General features: G+C 45.8%; 1 protein-coding gene across 2 annotated transcripts in view; it reads right to left on the bottom strand.

Annotated features, from left to right (window-relative positions):
- Positions 1 to 21,542, bottom strand: part of LOC310800898 (tuberin-like) — a 52,603-nt gene that overhangs the window by 17,571 nt on the left and 13,490 nt on the right. Inside the window, exons 15-26 of one of the 2 annotated variants that reach the window (XM_083664783.1) lie at positions 21,123 to 21,278; positions 20,893 to 21,012; positions 18,565 to 18,687; positions 18,350 to 18,456; positions 12,544 to 12,712; positions 12,077 to 12,199; positions 11,419 to 11,553; positions 11,050 to 11,239; positions 9,650 to 9,743; positions 9,424 to 9,526; positions 9,229 to 9,323; positions 6,509 to 6,649 (exon numbers count right to left, since the gene is read on the bottom strand). In XM_083664783.1, the coding sequence (XP_083520909.1) occupies positions 6,509 to 6,649; positions 9,229 to 9,323; positions 9,424 to 9,526; positions 9,650 to 9,743; positions 11,050 to 11,239; positions 11,419 to 11,553; positions 12,077 to 12,199; positions 12,544 to 12,712; positions 18,350 to 18,456; positions 18,565 to 18,687; positions 20,893 to 21,012; positions 21,123 to 21,278 (1,556 nt within the window). The remainder of the gene's footprint in view (positions 1 to 6,508; positions 6,650 to 9,228; positions 9,324 to 9,423; positions 9,527 to 9,649; positions 9,744 to 11,049; positions 11,240 to 11,418; positions 11,554 to 12,076; positions 12,200 to 12,543; positions 12,713 to 18,349; positions 18,457 to 18,564; positions 18,688 to 20,892; positions 21,013 to 21,122; positions 21,279 to 21,542) is intronic. The other variant, XM_083664782.1, reaches the window with a different exon arrangement.

The raw sequence follows: 21,542 nt of genomic DNA, 5'->3' as shown, positions 1-21,542 counted from the left end.
AACTATCTGTGTCAGCCCTGCAACTACCTGTGTCAGCCCTGTAACTACCTGTGTCAGCCCTGTAACTACCTGTGTCAGCCATGTAACTACCTGTGTCAGCCCTGTAACTACCTGTGTCAGCCCTGTAACTACCTGTGTCAGCCCTGCAACTACCTGTGTCAGCCCTGTAACTACCTGTGTCAGCCCTGCAACTACCTGTGTCAGCCCTGTAACTACCTGTGTCAGCCCTGTAACTACCTGTCAGCCCTGTAACTACCTGTGTCAGCCCTGTAACTACCTGTCAGCCCTGTAACTACCTGTGTCAGCCCTGTAACTACCTGTGTCAGCCCTGTAACTACCTGTGTCAGCCCTGCAACTACCTGTGTCAGCCCTGTAACTACCTGTGTCAGCCCTGTAACTACCTGTCAGCCCTGTAACTACCTGTGTCAGCCCTGTAACTACCTGTGTCAGCCCTGTAACTACCTGTGTCAGCCCTGCAACTACCTGTCAGTCCTGTAACTACCTGTGTCAGCCCTACCTGTGTCAGCCCTGCAACTACCTGTGCCAGCCCTGTAACTACCTGTGTCAGCCCTACCTGTGTCAGCCCTGTAACTACCTGTGTCAGCCCTACCTGTGTCAGCCCTGTAACTACCTGTGTCAGCCCTGTAACTACCTGTGTCAGTCCTGTAACTACCTGTGTCAGCCCTGCAACTACCTGTGTCAGCCCTGCAACTACCTGTGTCAGTCCTGTAACTACCTGTGTCAGCCCTGCAACTACCTGTGTCAGTCCTGTAACTACCTGTGTCAGCCCTGTAACTACCTGTGTCAGCCCTGCAACTACCTGTGTCAGCCCTGTAACTACCTGTCAGCCCTGTAACTACCTGTGTCAGCCCTGTAACTACCTGTGTCAGTCCTGTAACTACCTGTGTCAGCCCTGTAACTACCTGTGTCAGCCCTGTAACTACCTGTGTCAGCCCTGTAACTACCTGTGTCAGCCCTGCAACTACCTGTGTCAGCCCTGTAACTACCTGTGTCAGCCCTGCAACTACCTGTGTCAGCCCTGTAACTATCTGTGTCAGCCCTGTAACTACCTGTGTCAGCCCTGTAACTACCTGTGTCAGCCCTGTAACTATCTGTGTCAGCCCTGTAACTACCTGTGTCAGCCCTGCAACTACCTGTGTCAGCCCTGTAACTACCTGTGTCAGCCCTGTAACTACCTGTGTCAGCCCTGTAACTACCTGTGTCAGCCCTGTAACTACCTGTGTCAGCCCTGTAACTACCTGTCAGCCCTGTAACTACCTGTGTCAGCCCTGTAACTACCTGTGTCAGCCCTGCAACTACCTGTCAGTCCTGTAACTACCTGTGTCAGCCCTACCTGTGTCAGCCCTGCAACTACCTGTGTCAGCCCTGTAACTACCTGTGTCAGCCCTACCTGTGTCAGCCCTGTAACTACCTGTGTCAGCCCTACCTGTGTCAGCCCTGTAACTACCTGTGTCAGCCCTACCTGTGTCAGCCCTGTAACTACCTGTGTCAGCCCTACCTGTGTCAGCCCTGTAACTACCTGTGTCAGCCCTGTAACTACCTGTGTCAGCCCTGCAACTACCTGTGTCAGCCCTGCAACTACCTGTGTCAGTCCTGTAACTACCTGTGTCAGCCCTGCAACTACCTGTGTCAGTCCTGTAACTACCTCCATAAGACACTAGAACAGTTCATTACAAACCACTGTCTGACAGGATTACATCTACATTTGAATTGAAGCTGAAAGTTGTTAGCTGGAGGCCGTCATGTGCCGTCCAGCAAAAATGGTTAAATCTAGAATTCAAATCTGATGTGTTAAAATGTGTGTTTGTTTTTGTTTATGATGAAAATATCTAGTGTTATCAAGGGGCTATATTTGAAAGCTTTTAGGATATACCCATATTATTACTACAGTCATGCTGCTAGGCTACATTCATTCTCTTACTGAGAACTAAATTAATGATCTTACTCAGACTAAGTCCCAGCTTGTGTTTAAACAACACGTAGACAGAAGACAGTCCCTTAGCCATTCATCTACTGACTTCATGAATTAAGCTTGACTCCAGTGGACACATACAGTCATGATGGCGGATGTATGAGCAGTGCAGCACATGCTCAGCTCAACAAACTCCAAAATAATAATTGTTCAACTTTTGTGGTGTAATTTAAGAAAATATTCAATTAGACAAAATGTAACTATGGTCATGTTGTCTGAGGTCAAAGACGGCAGGTGTCCACCAGCACACAGGCTTCAATCCAATTTGTCATTGATTTAGGTGTTACCATTCAAGAGACACACAAATGCTTTAGGGAATATCAGAATTGCAGCCATTTAGCAGGTTTGTTAGATCTGTATTGCAGTTGAGTCTGATAAAGTTCCAACTCTCACTCCTTTTAAATCAAATCCAATCTTAACATTTTATGACTGTGCCACCTTCCTTGAAAGGTTCACTCACTCCAGTCTACGGTTCACTCTTGCGCCGTGATACTTGGCTACTGAACTTTTACTGCCACCTACTGGACAGGAGTGGTATGACAAATTCAAGAGCTGTATCTTGACAACTGCAATGTTAGATCGTATATCCATCAATCACCCACTTTCACAGTTCAGCCAAGCAGAGATCGATATATATAGGTACAGCAGGGTAGGTAGGTCGGTACTGTGTGTAAGTAGGAAGTGTGTGTGTGTGTGTGTGTGTGTGTGTGTGTGTGTGTGTGTGTGTGTGTGTGTGTGTGTGTGTGTGTGTGTGTGTGTGTGTGTGATAATAAAAGTGATTTGAGTCTGTTATCCAACTGTATCACAAATCCACAGCAGCACAGCTAGTCCTAAAACCCCACACTTGGAGATTGCCATGGTCAATAGCAGCACAGCACAGTGTATGGGTCAGCAAAACAAAGGCATTAAAAAAGCAAGCGAGCGAGCAAGGCTGTTGTGTTGCTGTTGTCCTTCTCATTGGCCCAGGAAGCAGAGGCCCCTCCCACCAGGAACAGGGAGAGACCAGCTGCTGGTTGCAGTGACAGTTGTCAGGTTGTGTAAGATCACACATGCTTTGCACCAGTCACCTCCAGCCATTCAATTGTTGTTAGGCCAATCAAAATCAGGCAGCACCACACGCAGCAAAAACCACAACCAAAAAACAAACTCAAACCAAAAATAAGTGACAAAATATAAAAGCTAAAAACTGTGTTAGACGCCAATTCAAACAGAATCACATCGTTGGTAGATGTTTTCTGAACATGTATTCTGTAGACACTGCATGCAAAAAACACAAACGCAAAACTTCAAAAGAAAAATAGCACACGTATATAATGATCACAGCCCAAAACAAAACCAAAATTGTCAAACAAACCCTCCTCCAGCATGCACCACCCAAATTGAGGTTTCCCTGGTAACAAACCACCCGACAGTCCCCGCATGACAATGACCCTAGTTCCCCATCAACCATCCCCATGGTGGAAAGCAAGAAATGTTTGGGCTGTAGTAGGGTCATCTGTGGCACTTCCGTGACCGTGGAGAGCGAAGGTCCGTTTCTCAATGGATTTGTCATCTAGGAGGGTTAATAAACAAATTTAGCCGGGGTGTATTTTTAAAAAAGGCGGGGAAAATATTTGAGAGACCAAAATCCAAAATGTCTGCCGTGGAAATGAACTTTTTAATGGTTTGACCTACAATGATGCACAATACATGGTTTCAGAGCTTATTCTGGTCAAGTAATACATATTTGGTGTTTATATAATGATTTGACTTATTTTTTACCTTCAAATCCAAGATGGCTGCCAATTTTGAGCTCTAAAAGGCAGTTTTTTCAAAATCGTCATAGAGCCTTCATATTAGGCTTGAATGACAGGTCTTCTCATGATGAGTTGAATAATATACAGTATAAGTACACATAAGTAATCTCTGAGGTCAATAAAGTCAATGTTTGTGTGTAAACAACAGTTGCTGATTTGCGGTTTCCTATTAAATAGGGTAGGCTACTGAGAATATGGTGTCCAGTTCATCCCATCACATTTTCATAATGAACCAAAAACAATTTTGCACTATAGCCTAACATAAAATAGTATTCTGTATGCAAAGCTAGCAAGGTTAGTTGCTTGAGCTGAATTTAAAGGTCAACTCAAAACAAACAATGAAATTAACTTTGAAATTAAAACTGAATCCTAGGCTACTAAATTTCATCAGCACACAGTAAAGGAAACTTGTCTTTGAACTCAGCTGACTGTCTAGTCCTAATCCCTGTTGTGCAATGTCCCTTTTCAGTGAAGTTTTAGTTTTTGTTAAGAGTATGGACTTTTAATCTTGACCTTGTTGGTAGGCAACGGCCCTTTTTCAGTCAAGCATTTTCAGTTTAGCTCAGTCAGTCTGTGAAGCAGTCAGTGTCAGCACTTGCGCGAGCTCGCTTTTTCTCTAACTAATGTTAACATTACACACTTTAAGACACTTTGTTTGAGGATATAAAAGGAGGTACGGTGGTGAAGTGGTAAGCACTATCGCCTCACAGCTCGAAGGTCGTGGGTTCGATTCCCACCTGGGACGATGTGAACGCTGAAGGAATGCGTGCCCGTCCGCATGTCTCGGGCACGCCTGCGGCCTCGTGGGATAACAGCTTATCAGCGGGATATATGCCACAACACCACGCAGCTCGAGTGCTATATTGCTTTTATAAAACGGTTTCCAAGTATAATAATATAATAATAATAATACTATAAGTCCGACTGGCATGGTATTCTGATAGAGTCAGTTGAAACACTACTGTAAGGCGGGACCGCAAGAACGTGCGGGTGATTTGATTGGATCGTTCTGGAGACTGAAGTTGACATTGGCCAATCCTGGCGCTTGCTGAGAAGCTGAGAGCTTTCTGGAAAGCCGACAGGCAGCTCGAGCGCAGCGCTGCATTCTCAGCGCTTGCTGAGAAGCTGAGTGCTTTCTGCAAAGCCCGACACCAACTAACGTTACGGGGTTAAATGCGGGGTTAACAGCCTTTTTTTTGCAAAGAAGACATTAGCCCGCATTTATTCTTGTACAAAACATAATTTTCTGCGAAGTATTAGTAAAGTTATAAGCGAAGATCGATTCACAAGGATCTGACAGCTGTCTCCATTTGTTTTTTTTGAGGTAACCAAAGGCTTTTAGTAAGAGAGTTGCCATGGCAACCAATAACCCATGGCCATGGGTTATTGGAGTGGGTTATTGGATTTATACAATGGCTGTGAACCAATCAGATTGCTTGATTTGAGAGAGCCGTTTTATAATTCTATTTAATCTTCAGTTATGCTTAAGCAAGCCAGGCTGTTTATTTTCAAAAGCAAATGCATATGTCAGTTGACAGAAGTGTGGAGACAGATAACATTAACTTTAGCTAAAAATAATAACGTTACCTAACGTTAGCTAACACCAAATATCAATGATGACTTCTGCAAATAAAAATTGTTTTTGCATTTGTTTTATATGTTCTTGATGGTAGAACTATCTTTAGACTAGTGAATAACGTTGATATCCTCAAACAAAGTGTCTTAAAGTGTGTAATGTTAACATTAGTTAGAGAAAAAGCGAGCTCACGCAAGTGCTGACACTGACTGCTTCACAGACTGACTGAGCTAATCTGAAAATGCTTGACTGGAAAAGGGCCGTTGCCTACCAACAAGGTCAAGATTAAAAGTCCATACTCTTAACAAAAACAAAAACTTCACTGAAAAGGGACATTGCACAACAGGGATTAGGACTAGACAGTCAGCTGAGTTCAAAGACAAGTTTCCTTTACTGTGTGCTGATGAAATTTAGTAGCCTAGGATTCAGTTTTAATTTCAAAGTTAATTTCATTGTTTGTTTTGAGTTGACCTTTAAATTCAGCTCAAGCAACTAACCTTGCTAGCTTTGCATACAGAATACTATTTTATGTTAGGCTATAGTGCAAAATTGTTTTTGGTTCATTATGAAAATGTGATGGGATGAACTGGACACCATATTCTCAGTAGCCTACCCTTTTTAATGGGAAACCGCAAATCAGCAACTGTTGTTTACACACAAACATTGACTTTATTGACCTCCGAGATTACTTCTGTGTACTTATACTGTATATTATTCAACTCATCATGAGAAGACCTGTCATTCAAGCCTAATATGAAGGCTCTATGACGATTTTGAAAACACTGCCTCAAAATTGGCAGCCATCTTGGATTTGAAGGTCAAAAATAGGTCAAATCATTATATAAACACCAAATATGTATTCCTTGACCAGAATAAGCTCTGAAACCATGTATTGTGCATCATTGTAGGTCAAAGCATTAAAAAGTTCATTTCCACGGCAGACATTTTGGATTTTGGTCTCTCAAATATTTTCCCCGCCTTTTTTAAAAATACACCCCGGCTAAATTTGTTTATTAACCCTCCTAGATGACAAATCCATTGAGAAACGGACCTTCGCTCTCCACGGTCACGGAAGTGCCACAGATGACCCTACTACTGTTGTTGTTGTTGTTGTTTTGATTACCCAGAAGGCTCTTCTCTAACCTGCGGACCGCGTGATCGGAGACACTGATGCTCCGGGACCGGAAAGCGTCCATGGCCGACAGGTCCCTCAGCTCTTTAACCGGAGAGCTGCTGCTATTGGCTACCGCCGCCGCCGCCTTCGCCACTTTGGCCGCCCGCAGACTGGGTGGGTGGGTGGCGATGAATACCATGGCGACGGGGTCGGCGACGGGGTCGTACCCGCGTCGGGGGTACGTTGGCGGTGGGCAGTAAGGGGGGTGGATCATCGCACGGGTGTGGGGGGGGTTTGGGAATGTTTGGGGAATGTGGAGTGTGGAGGTTATGCCAGGAGGACACAGCAGGAAATGTCACCCGAACAAACAGCCACACGACCGGGTGACAGAGGGGGACACACGTCACGAGGAGGAGGGGGGGCAGCGTACAGAGGGGCAGGGCCGCACAGGTCAAAGGGCAGAGGTCACAGAAGAAGGGGGGAAGGGCCAGTAGAAATGTAGGGAGGAGGATCCAGGGTGACACAACCACCCCCCCAAACCCCAACCACAACGCAGAGCCCAATCGCAGGAGGGGAGGGGTCAGGAGGGGAGGGGTCAGGAGGGGAGGGGAGGGGTCAGGAGAGGAGGGGAGGGGTCAGGGGTCAAATGAAGAATTGAAAGAAAAAGAAAAACAAGGTGATAATTAACAGCAGTGAACACTATGATTCAGATTACAGGAGAAGGGAGTAAGAAAAGAGAATAAAAAATGGGGTAAAAGTCTTAACAAAACATAAAAATAGACAAGCTACAGAAGAGGGTAAAGTATTGAGGAGAGCACTGAAATCAACATTATTTCACACAGCAGCTACATAGTGAAGCCAAGGACTAAAAGTAGAGAAGAGGTGAAGCAGTAGGGGTGATGGACTCAGCACAGGTCGGACTGAAATGAGGGTTAAAACAGAACCACATGAACAACAACAGCACATCCAACTGAAAAGGAAACAACACGGGGTTAAACCTGAGGGTTGGAGCATAGCATGCCGGGACTAACTGAAGGACCAAACAACGCTCGACAAATGACAGCTGTGTTTTACTGTTGGAAGTCGATTTTCATGAGGAAGTCATTGAGACTTTATGGATCTTCCCTAAATTGAACAGGGCAAAGAAATACAGAAAGAATAGGGAATAGGTTTTTGTGACCAGAGGCTATGCAAATGAACTATAAACTCTGTGTGTGTGTGTGTGTGTGTGTGTGTGTGTGTGTGTGTGTGTGTGTGTGTGTGTGTGTGTGTGTGTGTGTGTGTGTGTGTGTGTGTGTGTGTGTGTGTGTGCGTGCGCGCGCGTGTGTGCGAGAGAGATCTGGCATGCAGCACTCCAGCCCAACAGAAGGCTATGAGCAGCACAAGGACAGATCACGAGCTAAACAGAATGATTACACAATATGGGAATACTCAAAGGGGACTTCAAGGGTTAGAAAAAAGTGGGGAGAACCAAATCAATTTTGCGAGGACATGAGGGGGGGAAAGGCCGAGACCACGAGGCAGAACCGACTATTTCCTGAAATGATATATCTGAGACACAAGAAAAAGCAAAACAGAGGAGGAGCAAGGAGGCTGAATTAGCAAAAAAGGGCAAAACAGAAGGAATTGGAAGGGGGGAGGCAGAGTAACATCGAGGGACTGGCCCATCCAGAGGTCACCTTGGTCTCAAACAGTATCAGTTACAAGAACACTTGGCTCTATGAGGTGTGCCTGGTCGGGCCTGTGGCTGACAATGCATCCACACTTAAAGATGAGGCTGCGTATTTAAGACGGGGCCGTTTGGATTGTTTTGACTGCATCGTGTTAGGGGTAGGGGTGTCAAAAATAATCGATTTATAAGATGCGTCGCGAAGCGGACGTGCACGATTCTGCATCGATTCACAAATGTCAAAAATCGATTATTTAAAAAATAAAATAAAATAATTTTTTTTTAATTTTTTATAATCAAATAAAATATAATGGAAGTACATGCAGTTGTTTATTTTAATTATGGATCATAATACAATGCAATTCCAAATGCACTGTTATTTTAAAAGTAGCCACACAGTGAGAAAAAAGAAAGTGAGAAAAAATAAATCATGTATTGCGGAAAAAAGTGATGCATCGATTTAAGATGCATCGAGATGCATCGATAATCGTACTCGAATCGTAATCGAATCGAATCGTGAGGCCAGTGAAGATTCACAGCCCTAGTTAGGGGGGTTAACACACAGTTTCAACAGACATTCACACCATCTAGAGATGAGAACGTGACCCTGCGGAGAAAAGCTGTTGTATTTCTGTTTGTGTACGTGTGTGTTAATGGTGTCATTATAACGGTCAGGTGACAAAACGAGAGCGCACCCTGAACTTCTTTCCCCGTGTCTTCTCTGAGGGTACAAGCTCTGTTATTCACATGAGGATGAGTACAAGCTCTGTTATTCACATGAGGATGGGTGGATTTAAAACAACAGAAATCCTGGCAGAAAAACAACCTTCAAAATGTCAAAAAGAAGAAAAAAAAGACAGAAATAATAAATACACAGAAAGAATCATCACCATGGCAACCTGAGAGGAGAATCGGTTCAACCATCACGCCACAATAGCAGTCATGCCGAGTCCGTGTTACCTGGTTTTGACAAAACCCTAAAACGTCTTCCAGAATAACGGCCGAATGGTCACTTCATATGTGGTGTGGTTGAGTCGGTGCGTCATCAGGTGTTAGCTTTGTGTGGAATGTGCGTTTTACCTCTTGGGCCTTTCGTTGAGGCTGGTGCTTCGAGCCCGAAACGAACTTTGCTCGGGACCGTCGTCAAATGGAAGCAGGGCATTGGAACGCAAACCCTGGTGGGGGAGAGATGGAAGGAGAGAAAAAAAGTTAGGGCAAATATCAAATGTATTTAAGATCAACATTCAACATCACAACCCCCATACTGACACACACCTTAGTGATGTACTGCACAAAGTCCTTGCGGAAGGTGAGTCTACAGCGTATGAACCACATGGCGATCACATGGTGGGCCAGGGACACGATGTACTGGTTGAACCTGGGGAGGAATGGGAGAGCGGACGTTAGCAGGTCGGCGTCCATCTTTGTGTCTGTGTGGATGTAGGTGTAGGTGTAGGTGATGTAGGTGCGATGCGTTTGTGCGTCTGTGTAGTGTACTCACTTGGAAGGGTTGGTGTAGGGCAGAGAGATGGCAAACACGCTAACATACTGCTCTGCTACAAAGTTGGCGTACAGATGGGGCAGGCGCACCAGAGCTGTGAGACAAAAACAACCAGACACGTTCTCGTTTAGCGCTTCAGTCTACAATGGAAACATGTTCTCATGACACAATGACAAACTAGAGGGCAGTTTGGGAACTTAGGCACCTTTTCGTGATTGACCGCGCCCATTGCCACGCCCCCTATTGGCCAGTGGGTGTGTGGAAAGTGAATCAGTTCGTCCTCGGCACATGACCAAGCTTTCTACAAAGTTTTGTGGTGTCACGTCAAACGGTTTGGAAGTGAGGTGCCTTTTTGTGATTGGATACACCCAATGCCACGCCCCCTTTTGGCCAGTGGGTGTAGAAAAGTGAATCACCTCTAAGTCGGCCCATTTCCAACCTTTCTACAAAGTTTCGTACATAAATAATAATAATAATAATAATAATAATAATAATAATAATAATAATGATGCATTTTATTTGTACTGCACTTTTCATTCACAAAGAATCTCAGAGTGCTACAGAGTTCAAAGCATAACAAGCAGACAATACATAACCATTCTAACGGGGGTGAAGACTAGAGCAGGGCTACCCGGCCCGTCGGACTCGGAGCCCGAACCCGGCCCGACTTACGGGCCGGGTTCGGACAGAAACATTGAAGTCGCGTTCGGGTTCGGGCCGGGCTCGGTCACGTAATCAGTCACTTGTTTTTGCCTTCAAATAATATCCATCATCAGCCCCTGAGCTAATTTACTACGTTAATGAAAGCACCTGAAGGCATCGAATGAAACACGCCCAGATCGACAATGCACTCTGCTGCTCTGCCCGGAGTCAGCTGCGTGGCGGCTCAGCGCTGGTGTCGCCGACACCGTGCAGTACTTCTTTCAGCGATGTGGGATTGTGTGTGGGCAGTGAGTGCACGGCACGCACGAATTAGGCTGTTTGGTGCTTTGCTTTGTACATTACGTATTAATCATTGACTGTTTTGAATTACGAGGACTGATTTTGGTTTGGGATTATATAGGGCTGTTAGGCTGGTTGCTATTTGCTGTTGTTGCTGTTGTTGCTGCGCTCCGTGGGGGGAAAAAAAATCAGGGAGGGGGTTCGGGCCGGGCTCGGATAGATTATCAATTGACACCTGTCGGGCCGGGCCGGGCCGGGCTCGGCTAATAATGTGACGGGCTCGGTCGGGTTCGGCAAGGAAAATTCAGCCCGAGCCCAGCTCTAATGAAGACACAACCTCCCGGGCCAACTCTGTTTGGCGGAGGTAACAAGGACGCATCTAAAAGTATAATGTAACTGACCATGATGATGAACATATAAATGTTGATATAAATTCTATAAAAAACGTTTGCACTCACTGGAGAGGAACTCGAGCATAGGCGATGCCATAGCAACGGTTGCCGAGATGTGGGTGAGCTTGACGATAAGAGCTGGGAGGAGCTTGATCATGATGTCAGGCATCTCCACCGTGCACATGGTCAAGGCGACCACACACTGCTTGGCACAGCGGTAGATGAGGCCGGTTTCCAGACACTGGACCAGTTCTCTCTGCAGCCAAACACAAAGAAAATCAACCAAAACCACAACCAACAACACAGCCAACCACATTCCAGCTTATGGATCCAAGTATTGTAGCTGTGTGTGTGTGTGTGTGTGTGTGTGTGTGTGTGTCTGTGTGTGTGTGTGTGTGTGTGTGTGTGTGTGTGTGTGTGCGTGCATGCGTGTACCTGTCTAGACTGCTCTAGGTAGTTGTGATAGGAAGTGATAGCAGTGAGCACAGGAACCACCGCCAGCTGAACATCAGTACGCGAAAAACCATCTGGAGTCTTCTTCAAACGCTCAGAGATCAGACGATCGGTCACCTACACACACACACACACACACACAGACAGAACATAGAGGTGAGAAAGACAGCAGTTGGTGACGTGTACACAGGCTAGTGTACACGTGTATAAGGGTTTATATGCATGTGTGTTAGGGCTGTCAAAAATAATCGATTATAAGATGCATCGCGATGCGGACGTGCACGATTCTGCATCGATTCACAAATGTCAAAAATCGATTATTATTATTATTATTTAATTATTTTAATAATCAAATCAAATATAATGGAAGTACATGCAGTTGTTTATTTTAATTATGGATCATAATACAATGCAATTCCAAATGCACTTTTATTTTAAAAGTAGCCACACAGTGAGAAAAAAGAAAGTGAGAAAAAAGAAAGAGAAAAAATAAATCAAAAAAGTGATGCATCGATTTAAGGTGCATCGAGATGCATCGAGATGCATCGATAATCGTGAACGAATCGAATCGTAGCCCTCTGAATCGTAATCGAATCGAATCGTGAGGCCAGTGAAGATTCACAGCCCTAATGTGTGTTACCATGCAGCAGAGTGTAGAGCAGAGCTGGTCCAGGCTGCAAGGCGAGGTGAGCAGCAGGACTTTGTACTGGATGGTCCAGGGCAGCTTGTCCAGAACCAGCTTCAAAACCTTCCAGTCTGTCTCCTACAAGAGAGACGGGTCACATCAGACATTGAACAATGTGGATCATATGCGTTATCTTTGAGAATCACACGAAGGCTCAGTTACAAGTGTGTGGCTGTGCTGTATCCAACTCATTTGCTGAGGCATCAGTTATATTAAAGTATGCACACCACAAGCAGCAGCAGCGGCTACTTTTGCAGGATTATCACTAGGGGTGCTCCAAAAAATCGATTCTGAAAGGATCGCGATTCTTAATGCCACGATTCCTGGATCGAGCATCATGACTCCAGGTATGCCACTTTTTTGGTTCGTGAGCTGGACATAATCAGTGTGTGTGCGTGTGTGTGCGTGTGTGTGTCGTGTACCATCTTTAGGCACTGCAATAGGACGCTGAAGGCAGGTGCGTAGGGCAGGTAGGCTGTACGAATGGAAGAAGAGGAGGTTGGAGGGGCGGTGGGAGGAGCGGGGCTGCCAGCAGGGGGCGACGCTGTGCCTGTGGGCTTCTTCTCACTGACACGCTGCTTCTCTGGCTCCCTGCAACAAACACAAGTAACAGTGAGCAGTTTTCATGCAGCATAACTTCAGCCAACTGAATTCAACTGAACGTTTTTTTACAACGCATGCACAGCTGCTGCAGATCTGTGGCATCGAGGAAGAAACGGAGAAGTAGCTACACTCAGCAACATAACTATACGCTCGCGTCATATGTAACCTTTGACCCATATTTACCCTTTAACCTCTTCTAAAGCCACCTATTTCTGAAGAAAATGGTGAAAACGACATACCCAAACTAAAATGCTTACTGTGGCTGAACCGCTAGGGTTACACACAACTGCCTGACCTTTTCTGAAAGGTAAGACTTTGAAGTTTATGTTCCAACTGTCAGAATGACTCTATGTGTTGCTGACCCTGAGTAACATCAGCTCAAACACAGTGGTTGATTCTCGCCTAGAATAAAAAACACTTTTAGACTGTAAACAGTTACCTGTGGTTGTTGTATTTATGGCTAGAAACCCAATGGAGACATAGCCACAGGCCTTACCACATCCCAACTCAAAGAAGATGAAAAAATACCAAAACATGAGTATTTGGCAGTGGTTTTTGTAGGGAGATAGCTAGGCGGATTTCCAAAAAGCCATTTGAAAAAGCCAAATAATCTGAAATGTTGTCTTTGTCTTTGTACATAGACAGCTATAACTTCTGTTGTGTTGATCTGATCTGAAAAAGGAAGACATGGTTCGATGCGCAATATTCAGCCGGTTAATTTGGTATGTAGCATGAACAGCATTGTTCAGAATTAACTACCTAATTAATCACATAAATGAAAAAATCAGAAACGTAACGCCAGGGTTACGGTGCCATGCAAGAGTGCTTAAAACTCAAGAACACTGGATCTGGTTCACCATTAGAACATTCGACTCTAAAAGCAACATCTTGGAATGTGCAAATGCCCAAATCCCACAGTCAACATTGACCAAGTGGCCTTTTGGCAAAATAACAACTTGTTAACCTGCGAGCTATGGCGTTTTGGCGTCAAACCTATGCTAACGATGAGTCTCCTGCCTGGGTTCAGATGGAGGCTGATGCTTGTCGGCCAACATCTCTCCCAGCCTTACTATATTCAGCAATGCCTGTTGTATCACAATACACTTCCACTGCCCCCTTAGTCCACCAGTCTATGCGTATATGGGCTCAGGTGCGGAGGCACTATGCCTGGCAGGCTGGCTCACTCTGTGCCCCGATTGTTGCAAACCATCAATTTCGCCCTTCACTTGATGGTGACTCCTTCCTGGAGTGGCGTGAGAAGGGTATTATCACATTCAAGGATTTGTACATGACGGATATTTTTGCCTCGTTTGATCAATTAAGAGCTAAATTTAATATACCAAGAACACATTTTTTTAGTTATTTACAGGCCCGGGATTGGGCCCGTAGACACACAGGTTCATTTCCCACAATTCCTGAACCGCAACCTATTGATGATTTATTTCCAGTGGTACCATCTCTCAAAGGCATTATATCTGTTATGTATAATAAACTTTCCTCTATGCAGACAACATCTCTTGATGTATTGAGAGAGGCGTGGCAGGCTGATCTGAATGTACAATTCACGGATACTGAATGGTCAGACATATTCTCAAGAATACACTCCTCATCGATTTGTGCCAGGCATGGCCTAATTCAATTCAAGGTGGTACACAGGCTGCATCTGTCTAAAGCCCGACTCTCAAAGATGTATCCGTTAGTTGATAATTCTTGTAATAGGTGTAAGTTCTCGCCTGCGACACTAGCTCATACATTTTGGTTTTGCCCACAGCTCTCAGGTTACTGGTCCTCCATTTTTGAAGCCTTGTCTAACATATTTGACAGACCAATAGACCCAAATCCTTTAACAGCCATCTTTGGCATCCAGTGTGAAGACGATCACCTCCCCAGGGCACAGTCCAACTGTATTGCTTTTGTCACACTCTTAGCCAGGAGACTCATTTTATTAAATTGGAAGCAGGCTGCCCCTCCTTCTTTTAAACACTGGATCAGAGATACATTACAATTTTTGAAACTAGAAAAGATTAGATTGGCTGTACGAGGGCCTAAGTATAATTTCAATAGCATATGGCAACCCTTTATTAAATATATTATTGACCAATTGTGAGAGAACAGTGTCTAATTACAGCAGAGAAAAGGTAGTTTACTATGAGCCAAATAACTGTACGCACTTTTTGTTTTTGTTTTTTTTTGTTTTTTGTCTTTTGTTTGTTTTTGTTGTTGTTGTTTTGTTTTTGTTTTTTTGTCAGTCCCCATGGGGTGGGAGGGAGGGAGGGAAAAAGAAAAAGAAAAAGTTTTCATACTGTATTTTGTGATATCCTTGTGTTTCTGTGAAAACTGAGAAATAAAGTGATAAAAAAAAAAAAATAACAACTTGTTGTCTTCATGAAGAATGTGGTCAGCTCTTATTGTGCATCTCGTTGGTTGTTCAGTCTTGTTCATATGACCATTATGCTGTTTGACCTGGAGCTTTATTTGATTCTATCTGTATTAACATAATCATGAATATTCAACATTATAAAACTCTATGCAATCATCCGGATTTTGAGTTCCCTGGCTCCCAACCTGCCACACTGCCACTCTCTCATCCTGAGTTTTCTTACACAGTGGTGTGTGTGTGTGTGTGTGTGTGTGTGTGTGTGTGTGTGTGTGTGTGTGTGTTCATGTGTGTGTGTGTGTGTGTGTGTGTGTGTGTGTTCATATGTGTGTGTGTGTGTGTGTGTGTGTGTGTGTGTGTGTGTGTGTGTGTGTGTGTGTTCGTGTGTGTGTGTGTGTGTGTGTGTGTGTGTGTGTGTGTGTGTGTGTGTGTGACCTACTAGCATTATGTCCATTTTCTTGAAGAACAATACACGTTAGTGCTTCCAAAAGTCTGTACTTTTATTTGAGTGACATGTAGGGTTTACTAGTCTACTGCTTTTACGTCAGGGAAGAAACTATATGGAAGGAGTGCTATCATCATCATCATCATCATCAGTATATAAATGGGAGCTAGGTCTCTGTCTGTTTCTCTGTCTGTCCCACTGTGATGTCATAAATCCCACTCATGACATGATCAGTGATGTCGTAAATCTGACATCATCAGTAATGCTGCTCTCATTGGCCACACAGCAGCCGAGCTGCGGGCAAGGCCATGCAGCGGCCGAGCTGGGAATGCAAGGCCAGCTGGAATCGGGGCTGGCCCAATCCCCCTCCCGCAATCCCCCTCCCCCAATCTCGCACGCTAGGAATCGAACGTGCGAGATTGCTACTTTAATTAAAATTGCCATAAGTGGGCGGGCGGTGGTTAGTCACAATTTTGGGGGCTGTGTCTGTTCGTGACATCATCAGTGATGTCATACATCGGGATTGTGATGTCACTTGAGCAATTGTGATGTCATCAGTGATGTCACTCGAGCATTTGTGATGTCATCAGTGATGTCACTCAAGCAATTGTGAGGTCATCAGTGATGTCATAAATCCTTCCTGGCTGGTGGAAGATGCTAGGAATCCAGTCTGCCGGAAAGCCATAAGAAGAAGAAGCTGCTGCTCGCGTACGATAATTTCCCTCCAAAACAATAATTTTGACCCTCAGGTACGATAATTACATTACATTAGAATAACATTTCCTACCTGGCAACACTGATACTGCCTTCTGTTTGAGACACAGCATACAAGTCAGTGTGGTACAGTGACACATCTGAAGGAATGGCTGTTCAAGCAGGCCATGGTGACACACAGCTCTATGATGCCGTCAGGGCAGGAGACCTGGACACACTGAGGAGCCTGCTGCAGAGAGACCACTTCAGAAGGCAGATCAATGAGCAGTGTCTTTATGTGCATGTGAGGTGTAGGAGGTGGAGGAGGTGGACCCCTCTGGGGTACGCAGCCTGGCGGGGTCATGCTGCCTGTGTGCACTACCTGATCACACAGGGAGCACAGGTAGACCCAGCTTATGAGGATAACTTCACGCCTCTCTTCTCTGCCGTGTACAACGGTCACCTGGACTGTGTCCGGATCCTCCTGGAAGCCGGGGCCGACCCTAACAGAATCATACGCGGCTCATACACCCTGACCCCTCTCTACGTCAGTGCTGAACGCAAACACCTGGACTGCTTCCGCCTGCTGCTCCAGGCTGCTGGCGTTCTGACCCGTGACGTGGCTCCTCGCCTGCTGGAGTGGGTGCTGTGGAACAGGTGCAACACGGCCATCGTCCAGCTGCTGCTGGACCACGGTGCTGACCCGGCCCTGGTGACCACAAAGCAGGCACAGCTGGAGAAATGGGCTGATCCTGAGGCTCTCAGGGTCTTTCTGGAGGCCAAGAGATGTCCTCGCAGTCTGGCCCACGTGTGTCGGACCCGGATCCGCCAAGTGCTGGGCACACATCGCCTGAACCAAGTCCACTCCCTACCACTACCACAAGTGATGAAGGACTTCGTGCTCCACAAAAACTGACTTGAAGGACTGACAGTTCATTTATTTTCATTTCCTAGATTTAGTTCTTCAGTGACTGTTTCAAACAAATCCAGGAGCATAGATTATATACCAGCAGCATACACCACCTGTAGCCAATCCTACTACTTGGAGAGCATTAATTGGAGTGTGTCTGTGTGTGCTCGGTTCAACGTCTCCAGAGTCCTCACCCCAGAAATTCTGTTTTAATCTTAATATGACGTGAGGTTCAGTTAGCTTTGCACAGAAACAGAAATACGTTTTTACTTTTATACTTCATTACATTTCAGAGCCTGTAATTTCTTTGTACTTTTACTTGATTAAACAAGTTGAATCAGTACTTCTACTTTTACCAGAGTCTTTATTTAGACAAGTAACTGTACTTCTACTCAAGTAAAGAATGTGTGTACTTTTCCCACGTCTGCCTACATCTCTCCTAAGCTAGGGCTCCTTGCTCGGGAATTTTAGGCAAGAGAGGACTTTGGGAATGTTTGTAGATACGGCCCCTGGCTTTGACTGTAAGAGCCGGAGTTGATACTAACATCGCTGATAAGAGCAAAACGCAGCCTCCAGGAACACTCCATTTGATTTGGACTGATCAAAGGCAAAGAAGTTAATTATTGGGAGTGAGGAATAACTGCGGACAAGATAAAAAAAAAAAAACACATAAATATTTTTTTTATTTTCAATTTAATGACCAAAAAGCTGATGTGGTTATTTAAGAGTGCTAGTAAAGAGCATGCTTGTTCTACTGAGGAAATGCTTCTTTTTCCTGGGTGGTGGTACGGCACAAGAAGATTCAACAGGCGTTTTTCACACGCAGTTTCCATATGTACTTCTGTGGCCTTTAGATCTTCTCCCAAAGGATTTTTAATGCCCCCATCCCCCCCATGTACTACCCATCTGTGTGTGTGTGTGTGTGTGTGTGTGTGTGTGTGTGTGTGTGTGTGTGTGTGTGTGTGTGTGTGTGTGCGAGTGCGTGTGAGCGAGTGTGTGTGTTCATGTGTGTGTGTGTGTGTGTGTGTGTGTGTGTTCGTATGTTCGTATGTGTGTGTGTGTGTGTGTGTGTGTGTGTGTGTGTTCGTGTGTGTGTGTGTGTGTGTTCGTATGTGTGTGTGTGTGTGTGTGTGTGTGTGTGTGTGTGTGTGTGTGTGTGTGTGTGTATATGTGTGTGTGCGCGCGCGCCTGCGTCCCTACCCAATGTCACAGTAGCAGTACGGGCTGAACCTCATGGCTCCGTCTTTGTTGGGGACCCCCAGCCGGTGAAGAGAATCTGCTCGCATCATCAGGAAGAAGTCAAACACCTGGAGGGGAGAAAGAATGGCAGGAAGTAATCAACGGAGGGAGGAGGGACGGACCTACACAAGACAAACGCGGTCATGGAGACCTGAAAACAAACACCTGGCACCTACCTGTAGTCGAATGCTGGAGGCGATAGCAGAGCAGTACTTGTTCTTGTAGTGAAGCTGCAAGTGGCTGATAAGCAACTCGTAAACACGACTAGCGTGGCTGGCTGGTAGACTGTACAGTTTGCTCTGTGAGGAGAGAGGTGGAAGAGTTGTGGGTTTATCAGCCAGCAATGTTACATTTCACGCTACATTCAACGCTTCTGCGGATGGACTCACAAAACCGTCTTCGGTTTGCACGAGTGGATTTCAATTTTCAAACCAACAAAGGTTATATTGCTATAGATAGCAGACAGAGTCTGAGTCAAACATGCTGAATTATCTGGCCTTTTGTGCATGTTTACATTGCAGTTGCAAGGTAGGAGTCATTTGAAAAGTTCCTAAGTAAGATTAAACTTAGGGAAAATATTGGGGAATTGCACTTAAGAGCCTTCTTAAGTGAGAAACATGCTTCAACGTCAGCCTCGGCTCGGGACACTAGATACTGGAACATCAGCGAGGCGGTCACAGGTCACAGGTCACAGGGGAGTCCTCAGCTAAATGAGTCAATTGTGTGATTTCACTAGGATTTCAAGACTAGAAGTTAGCCCAAGGAGAGAATGTAGTGCATATACTTGCTAATAGCTTTCACTCTCTGCTGGTATTCTACATCTACATTATATTATGCTGGCGCTGTTCACATCAGCTGTGTCGAGTCACATTTTCGGGGAGCCGGTAGGCTCGCCCGGCTGCAGCGCAGCCCTCGGCGCATACGGCGCAGGCTTTGACGTTGCAGCGCGTTTTCTGCTTTAAGGACAGACATCAACACTACATTGGCACATGACATTCAATCAATGCATTGCATTTTTAAGATCTATTTTGTGAGCACTTTTGTGAATCTGGTCCCTTATGGCTCGCACAGACGGGTTTGGTAGAGCTGTCGCCTCACAGTCAGAAGGTCCTGAGTTCAATTCTCGCCTGGGACACTGTGAGAGCTGTGGTTGTGTTCCCCCCCATATCTTCAGTGCCTACTGGCCAGGTGGGTTATCTCGTCGTAAGGGCCTTTCTCTCTGTGTGGAGTTTGCATGTTCTCCCCGTGTTCCCCCAGGGGGTTCCTCCGTATATAACCCCCCCACTAAAAACATGCAGAAGATCAGATCGTCATCGTCATCCGACCAGTGACGACAACATCCGAAGTTGGTCCCCGGGCGCTGTACGAGAAAGCGACCACTGCTCCTGGCCTGCCCCCCCGGAGGAAAGGACATGCCTTTTCACCGGCCACCGTCAGCATGAGTGTGTTGTGGCCGCATGCATGTGTTGTGGTGTTCGTGTGACAATAAAAGACGGGCTTGTCCGTTACGAGAGTTTTACTACACAACTTGCTTCACACTATGTGACTGAGCTGCGACGGGGGATCGCACATAATACAAGATATTTCACCAGGAGAATCCCCGACGAGTCCACAAACACACCGGCTTCATTCTCTCTAGCACACGCTCGTTTAAAAAACGATTTCAGACGGACAAGCCCGTCTTTATTGTCACACGATTACAATCAACACATGCACGGAGGGCCACAACACACACATGCTGACGGTGGCCGGTGAAATTTGTCCTCTGCATTTAACCCATCCTGGCTTTGTCCTTTCCTCCGGAGGGCAGGCCAGGAGCAGTGGTCGCTTTCTCGTACAGCGCCCGGGGACCGACTTCGGATGTTGTCGTCACTGGTCGGATGACGATGACGATCTGATCTTCTGCATGTTTTTAATGGGGGGGGGTTATATACGGAGGAACCCCCCTGGGGGAGCACGGGGAGAACATGCAAACTCCACACAGACAGAAAGGCCCTTACGACGAGATACCCCACCTGGGCAGTAGGCACTGAAGATATGGGGGGGAACACAACCACAGCGCCCACAGTGTCCCAGGAGAGAATCGAACTCAGGACCTTCTGACTGCGAGGCGACAGCTCTACCACTGAGCCACCGTGCTCCCTCGTACAACGTAAGGAGCGATTCTTCACAATTGGTTCGAAGTAAGAGATTTATTACGTCAGAGTTCTTAAGTTTACCGTTATCTCAAATATTATTCCGGGTTTCAATAGATAATAGAATGATCTTAGTAAACATCTAAGATTTGCACAGCTACTTAAATGCTTTTTAAATTTGTTTTTTGGTTGTGGGTCAGCACACAGTACCCGGGCTCTTTACAGCGGTAGTTACAGGCATCCCATTTCCTCCTGTCGGGTCAGTGAGACCAACTCTCGTCACTCACGCAGAGCTATAAAAAAAACACCTGGTCGAGGGCCTCGGAGCGGCTACATGTGAACTAGGCACAAGTCTTTGTGTGTGTGTACCTGTAGGATCTCCAACAGGCCCAGTATAGCGGTCCTGATGTCCTCCATAGGAGACTCTACTGTGGGGTCTCTCTCGGAAACCTCCAGGGAACCCGAGCACACCAGAGAACGGCTGGCCACCTAGACAAGAGAGCAAAGACATCTCACCCACAGTTACACTCGACAGCCACTAAAAGGGAGATGTTGAGCGAGTGGAGGTGAATGCGAGACACGCGTCGGTGTTCTTGTACCCGCTCGATGATGTCCAGCAGGCTGGTGAAGTGGTGTGTGCTGCAGCCCTCGGCCAGGTCCACCAGGAGCTGCGTGGCCTGTTTCCTAACAGCCAGGTCCCGGTCTTCAGCTATCCCACTCAGCTGGGGGATCACCACCACTTCAATCAACTCCTCCTGAAGGAAGGGAAGAGGAGGGGGGCAGGACGAGGGTTTAGTTCAAGACGTTATAAGATGGTCAGCGGCGAGTTGAAAAATAATGAAAGAAACAGAGGGAGAGATATTCAAAATTGGATAAATCTATCGCCCTGTCCTTTCTTTAAACACATAGCTACTTTGCAAACAAAATATTGTTTTCAACAGAGAACTGGCTAAGAAAGCAGCAACAAACATCATAACTTGTACAGCAACAACACTCAATAATCTGCTAAATCTAAATAC

The sequence above is a fragment of the Poromitra crassiceps genome (genome assembly GCF_964638095.1).
Source record: "Poromitra crassiceps genome assembly, contig: HAP1_SCAFFOLD_130, whole genome shotgun sequence".
NCBI classification, from domain to species: Eukaryota; Metazoa; Chordata; class Actinopteri; order Beryciformes; family Melamphaidae; genus Poromitra; species Poromitra crassiceps.
This window is presented reverse-complemented; position numbering and strand designations above follow the sequence as displayed.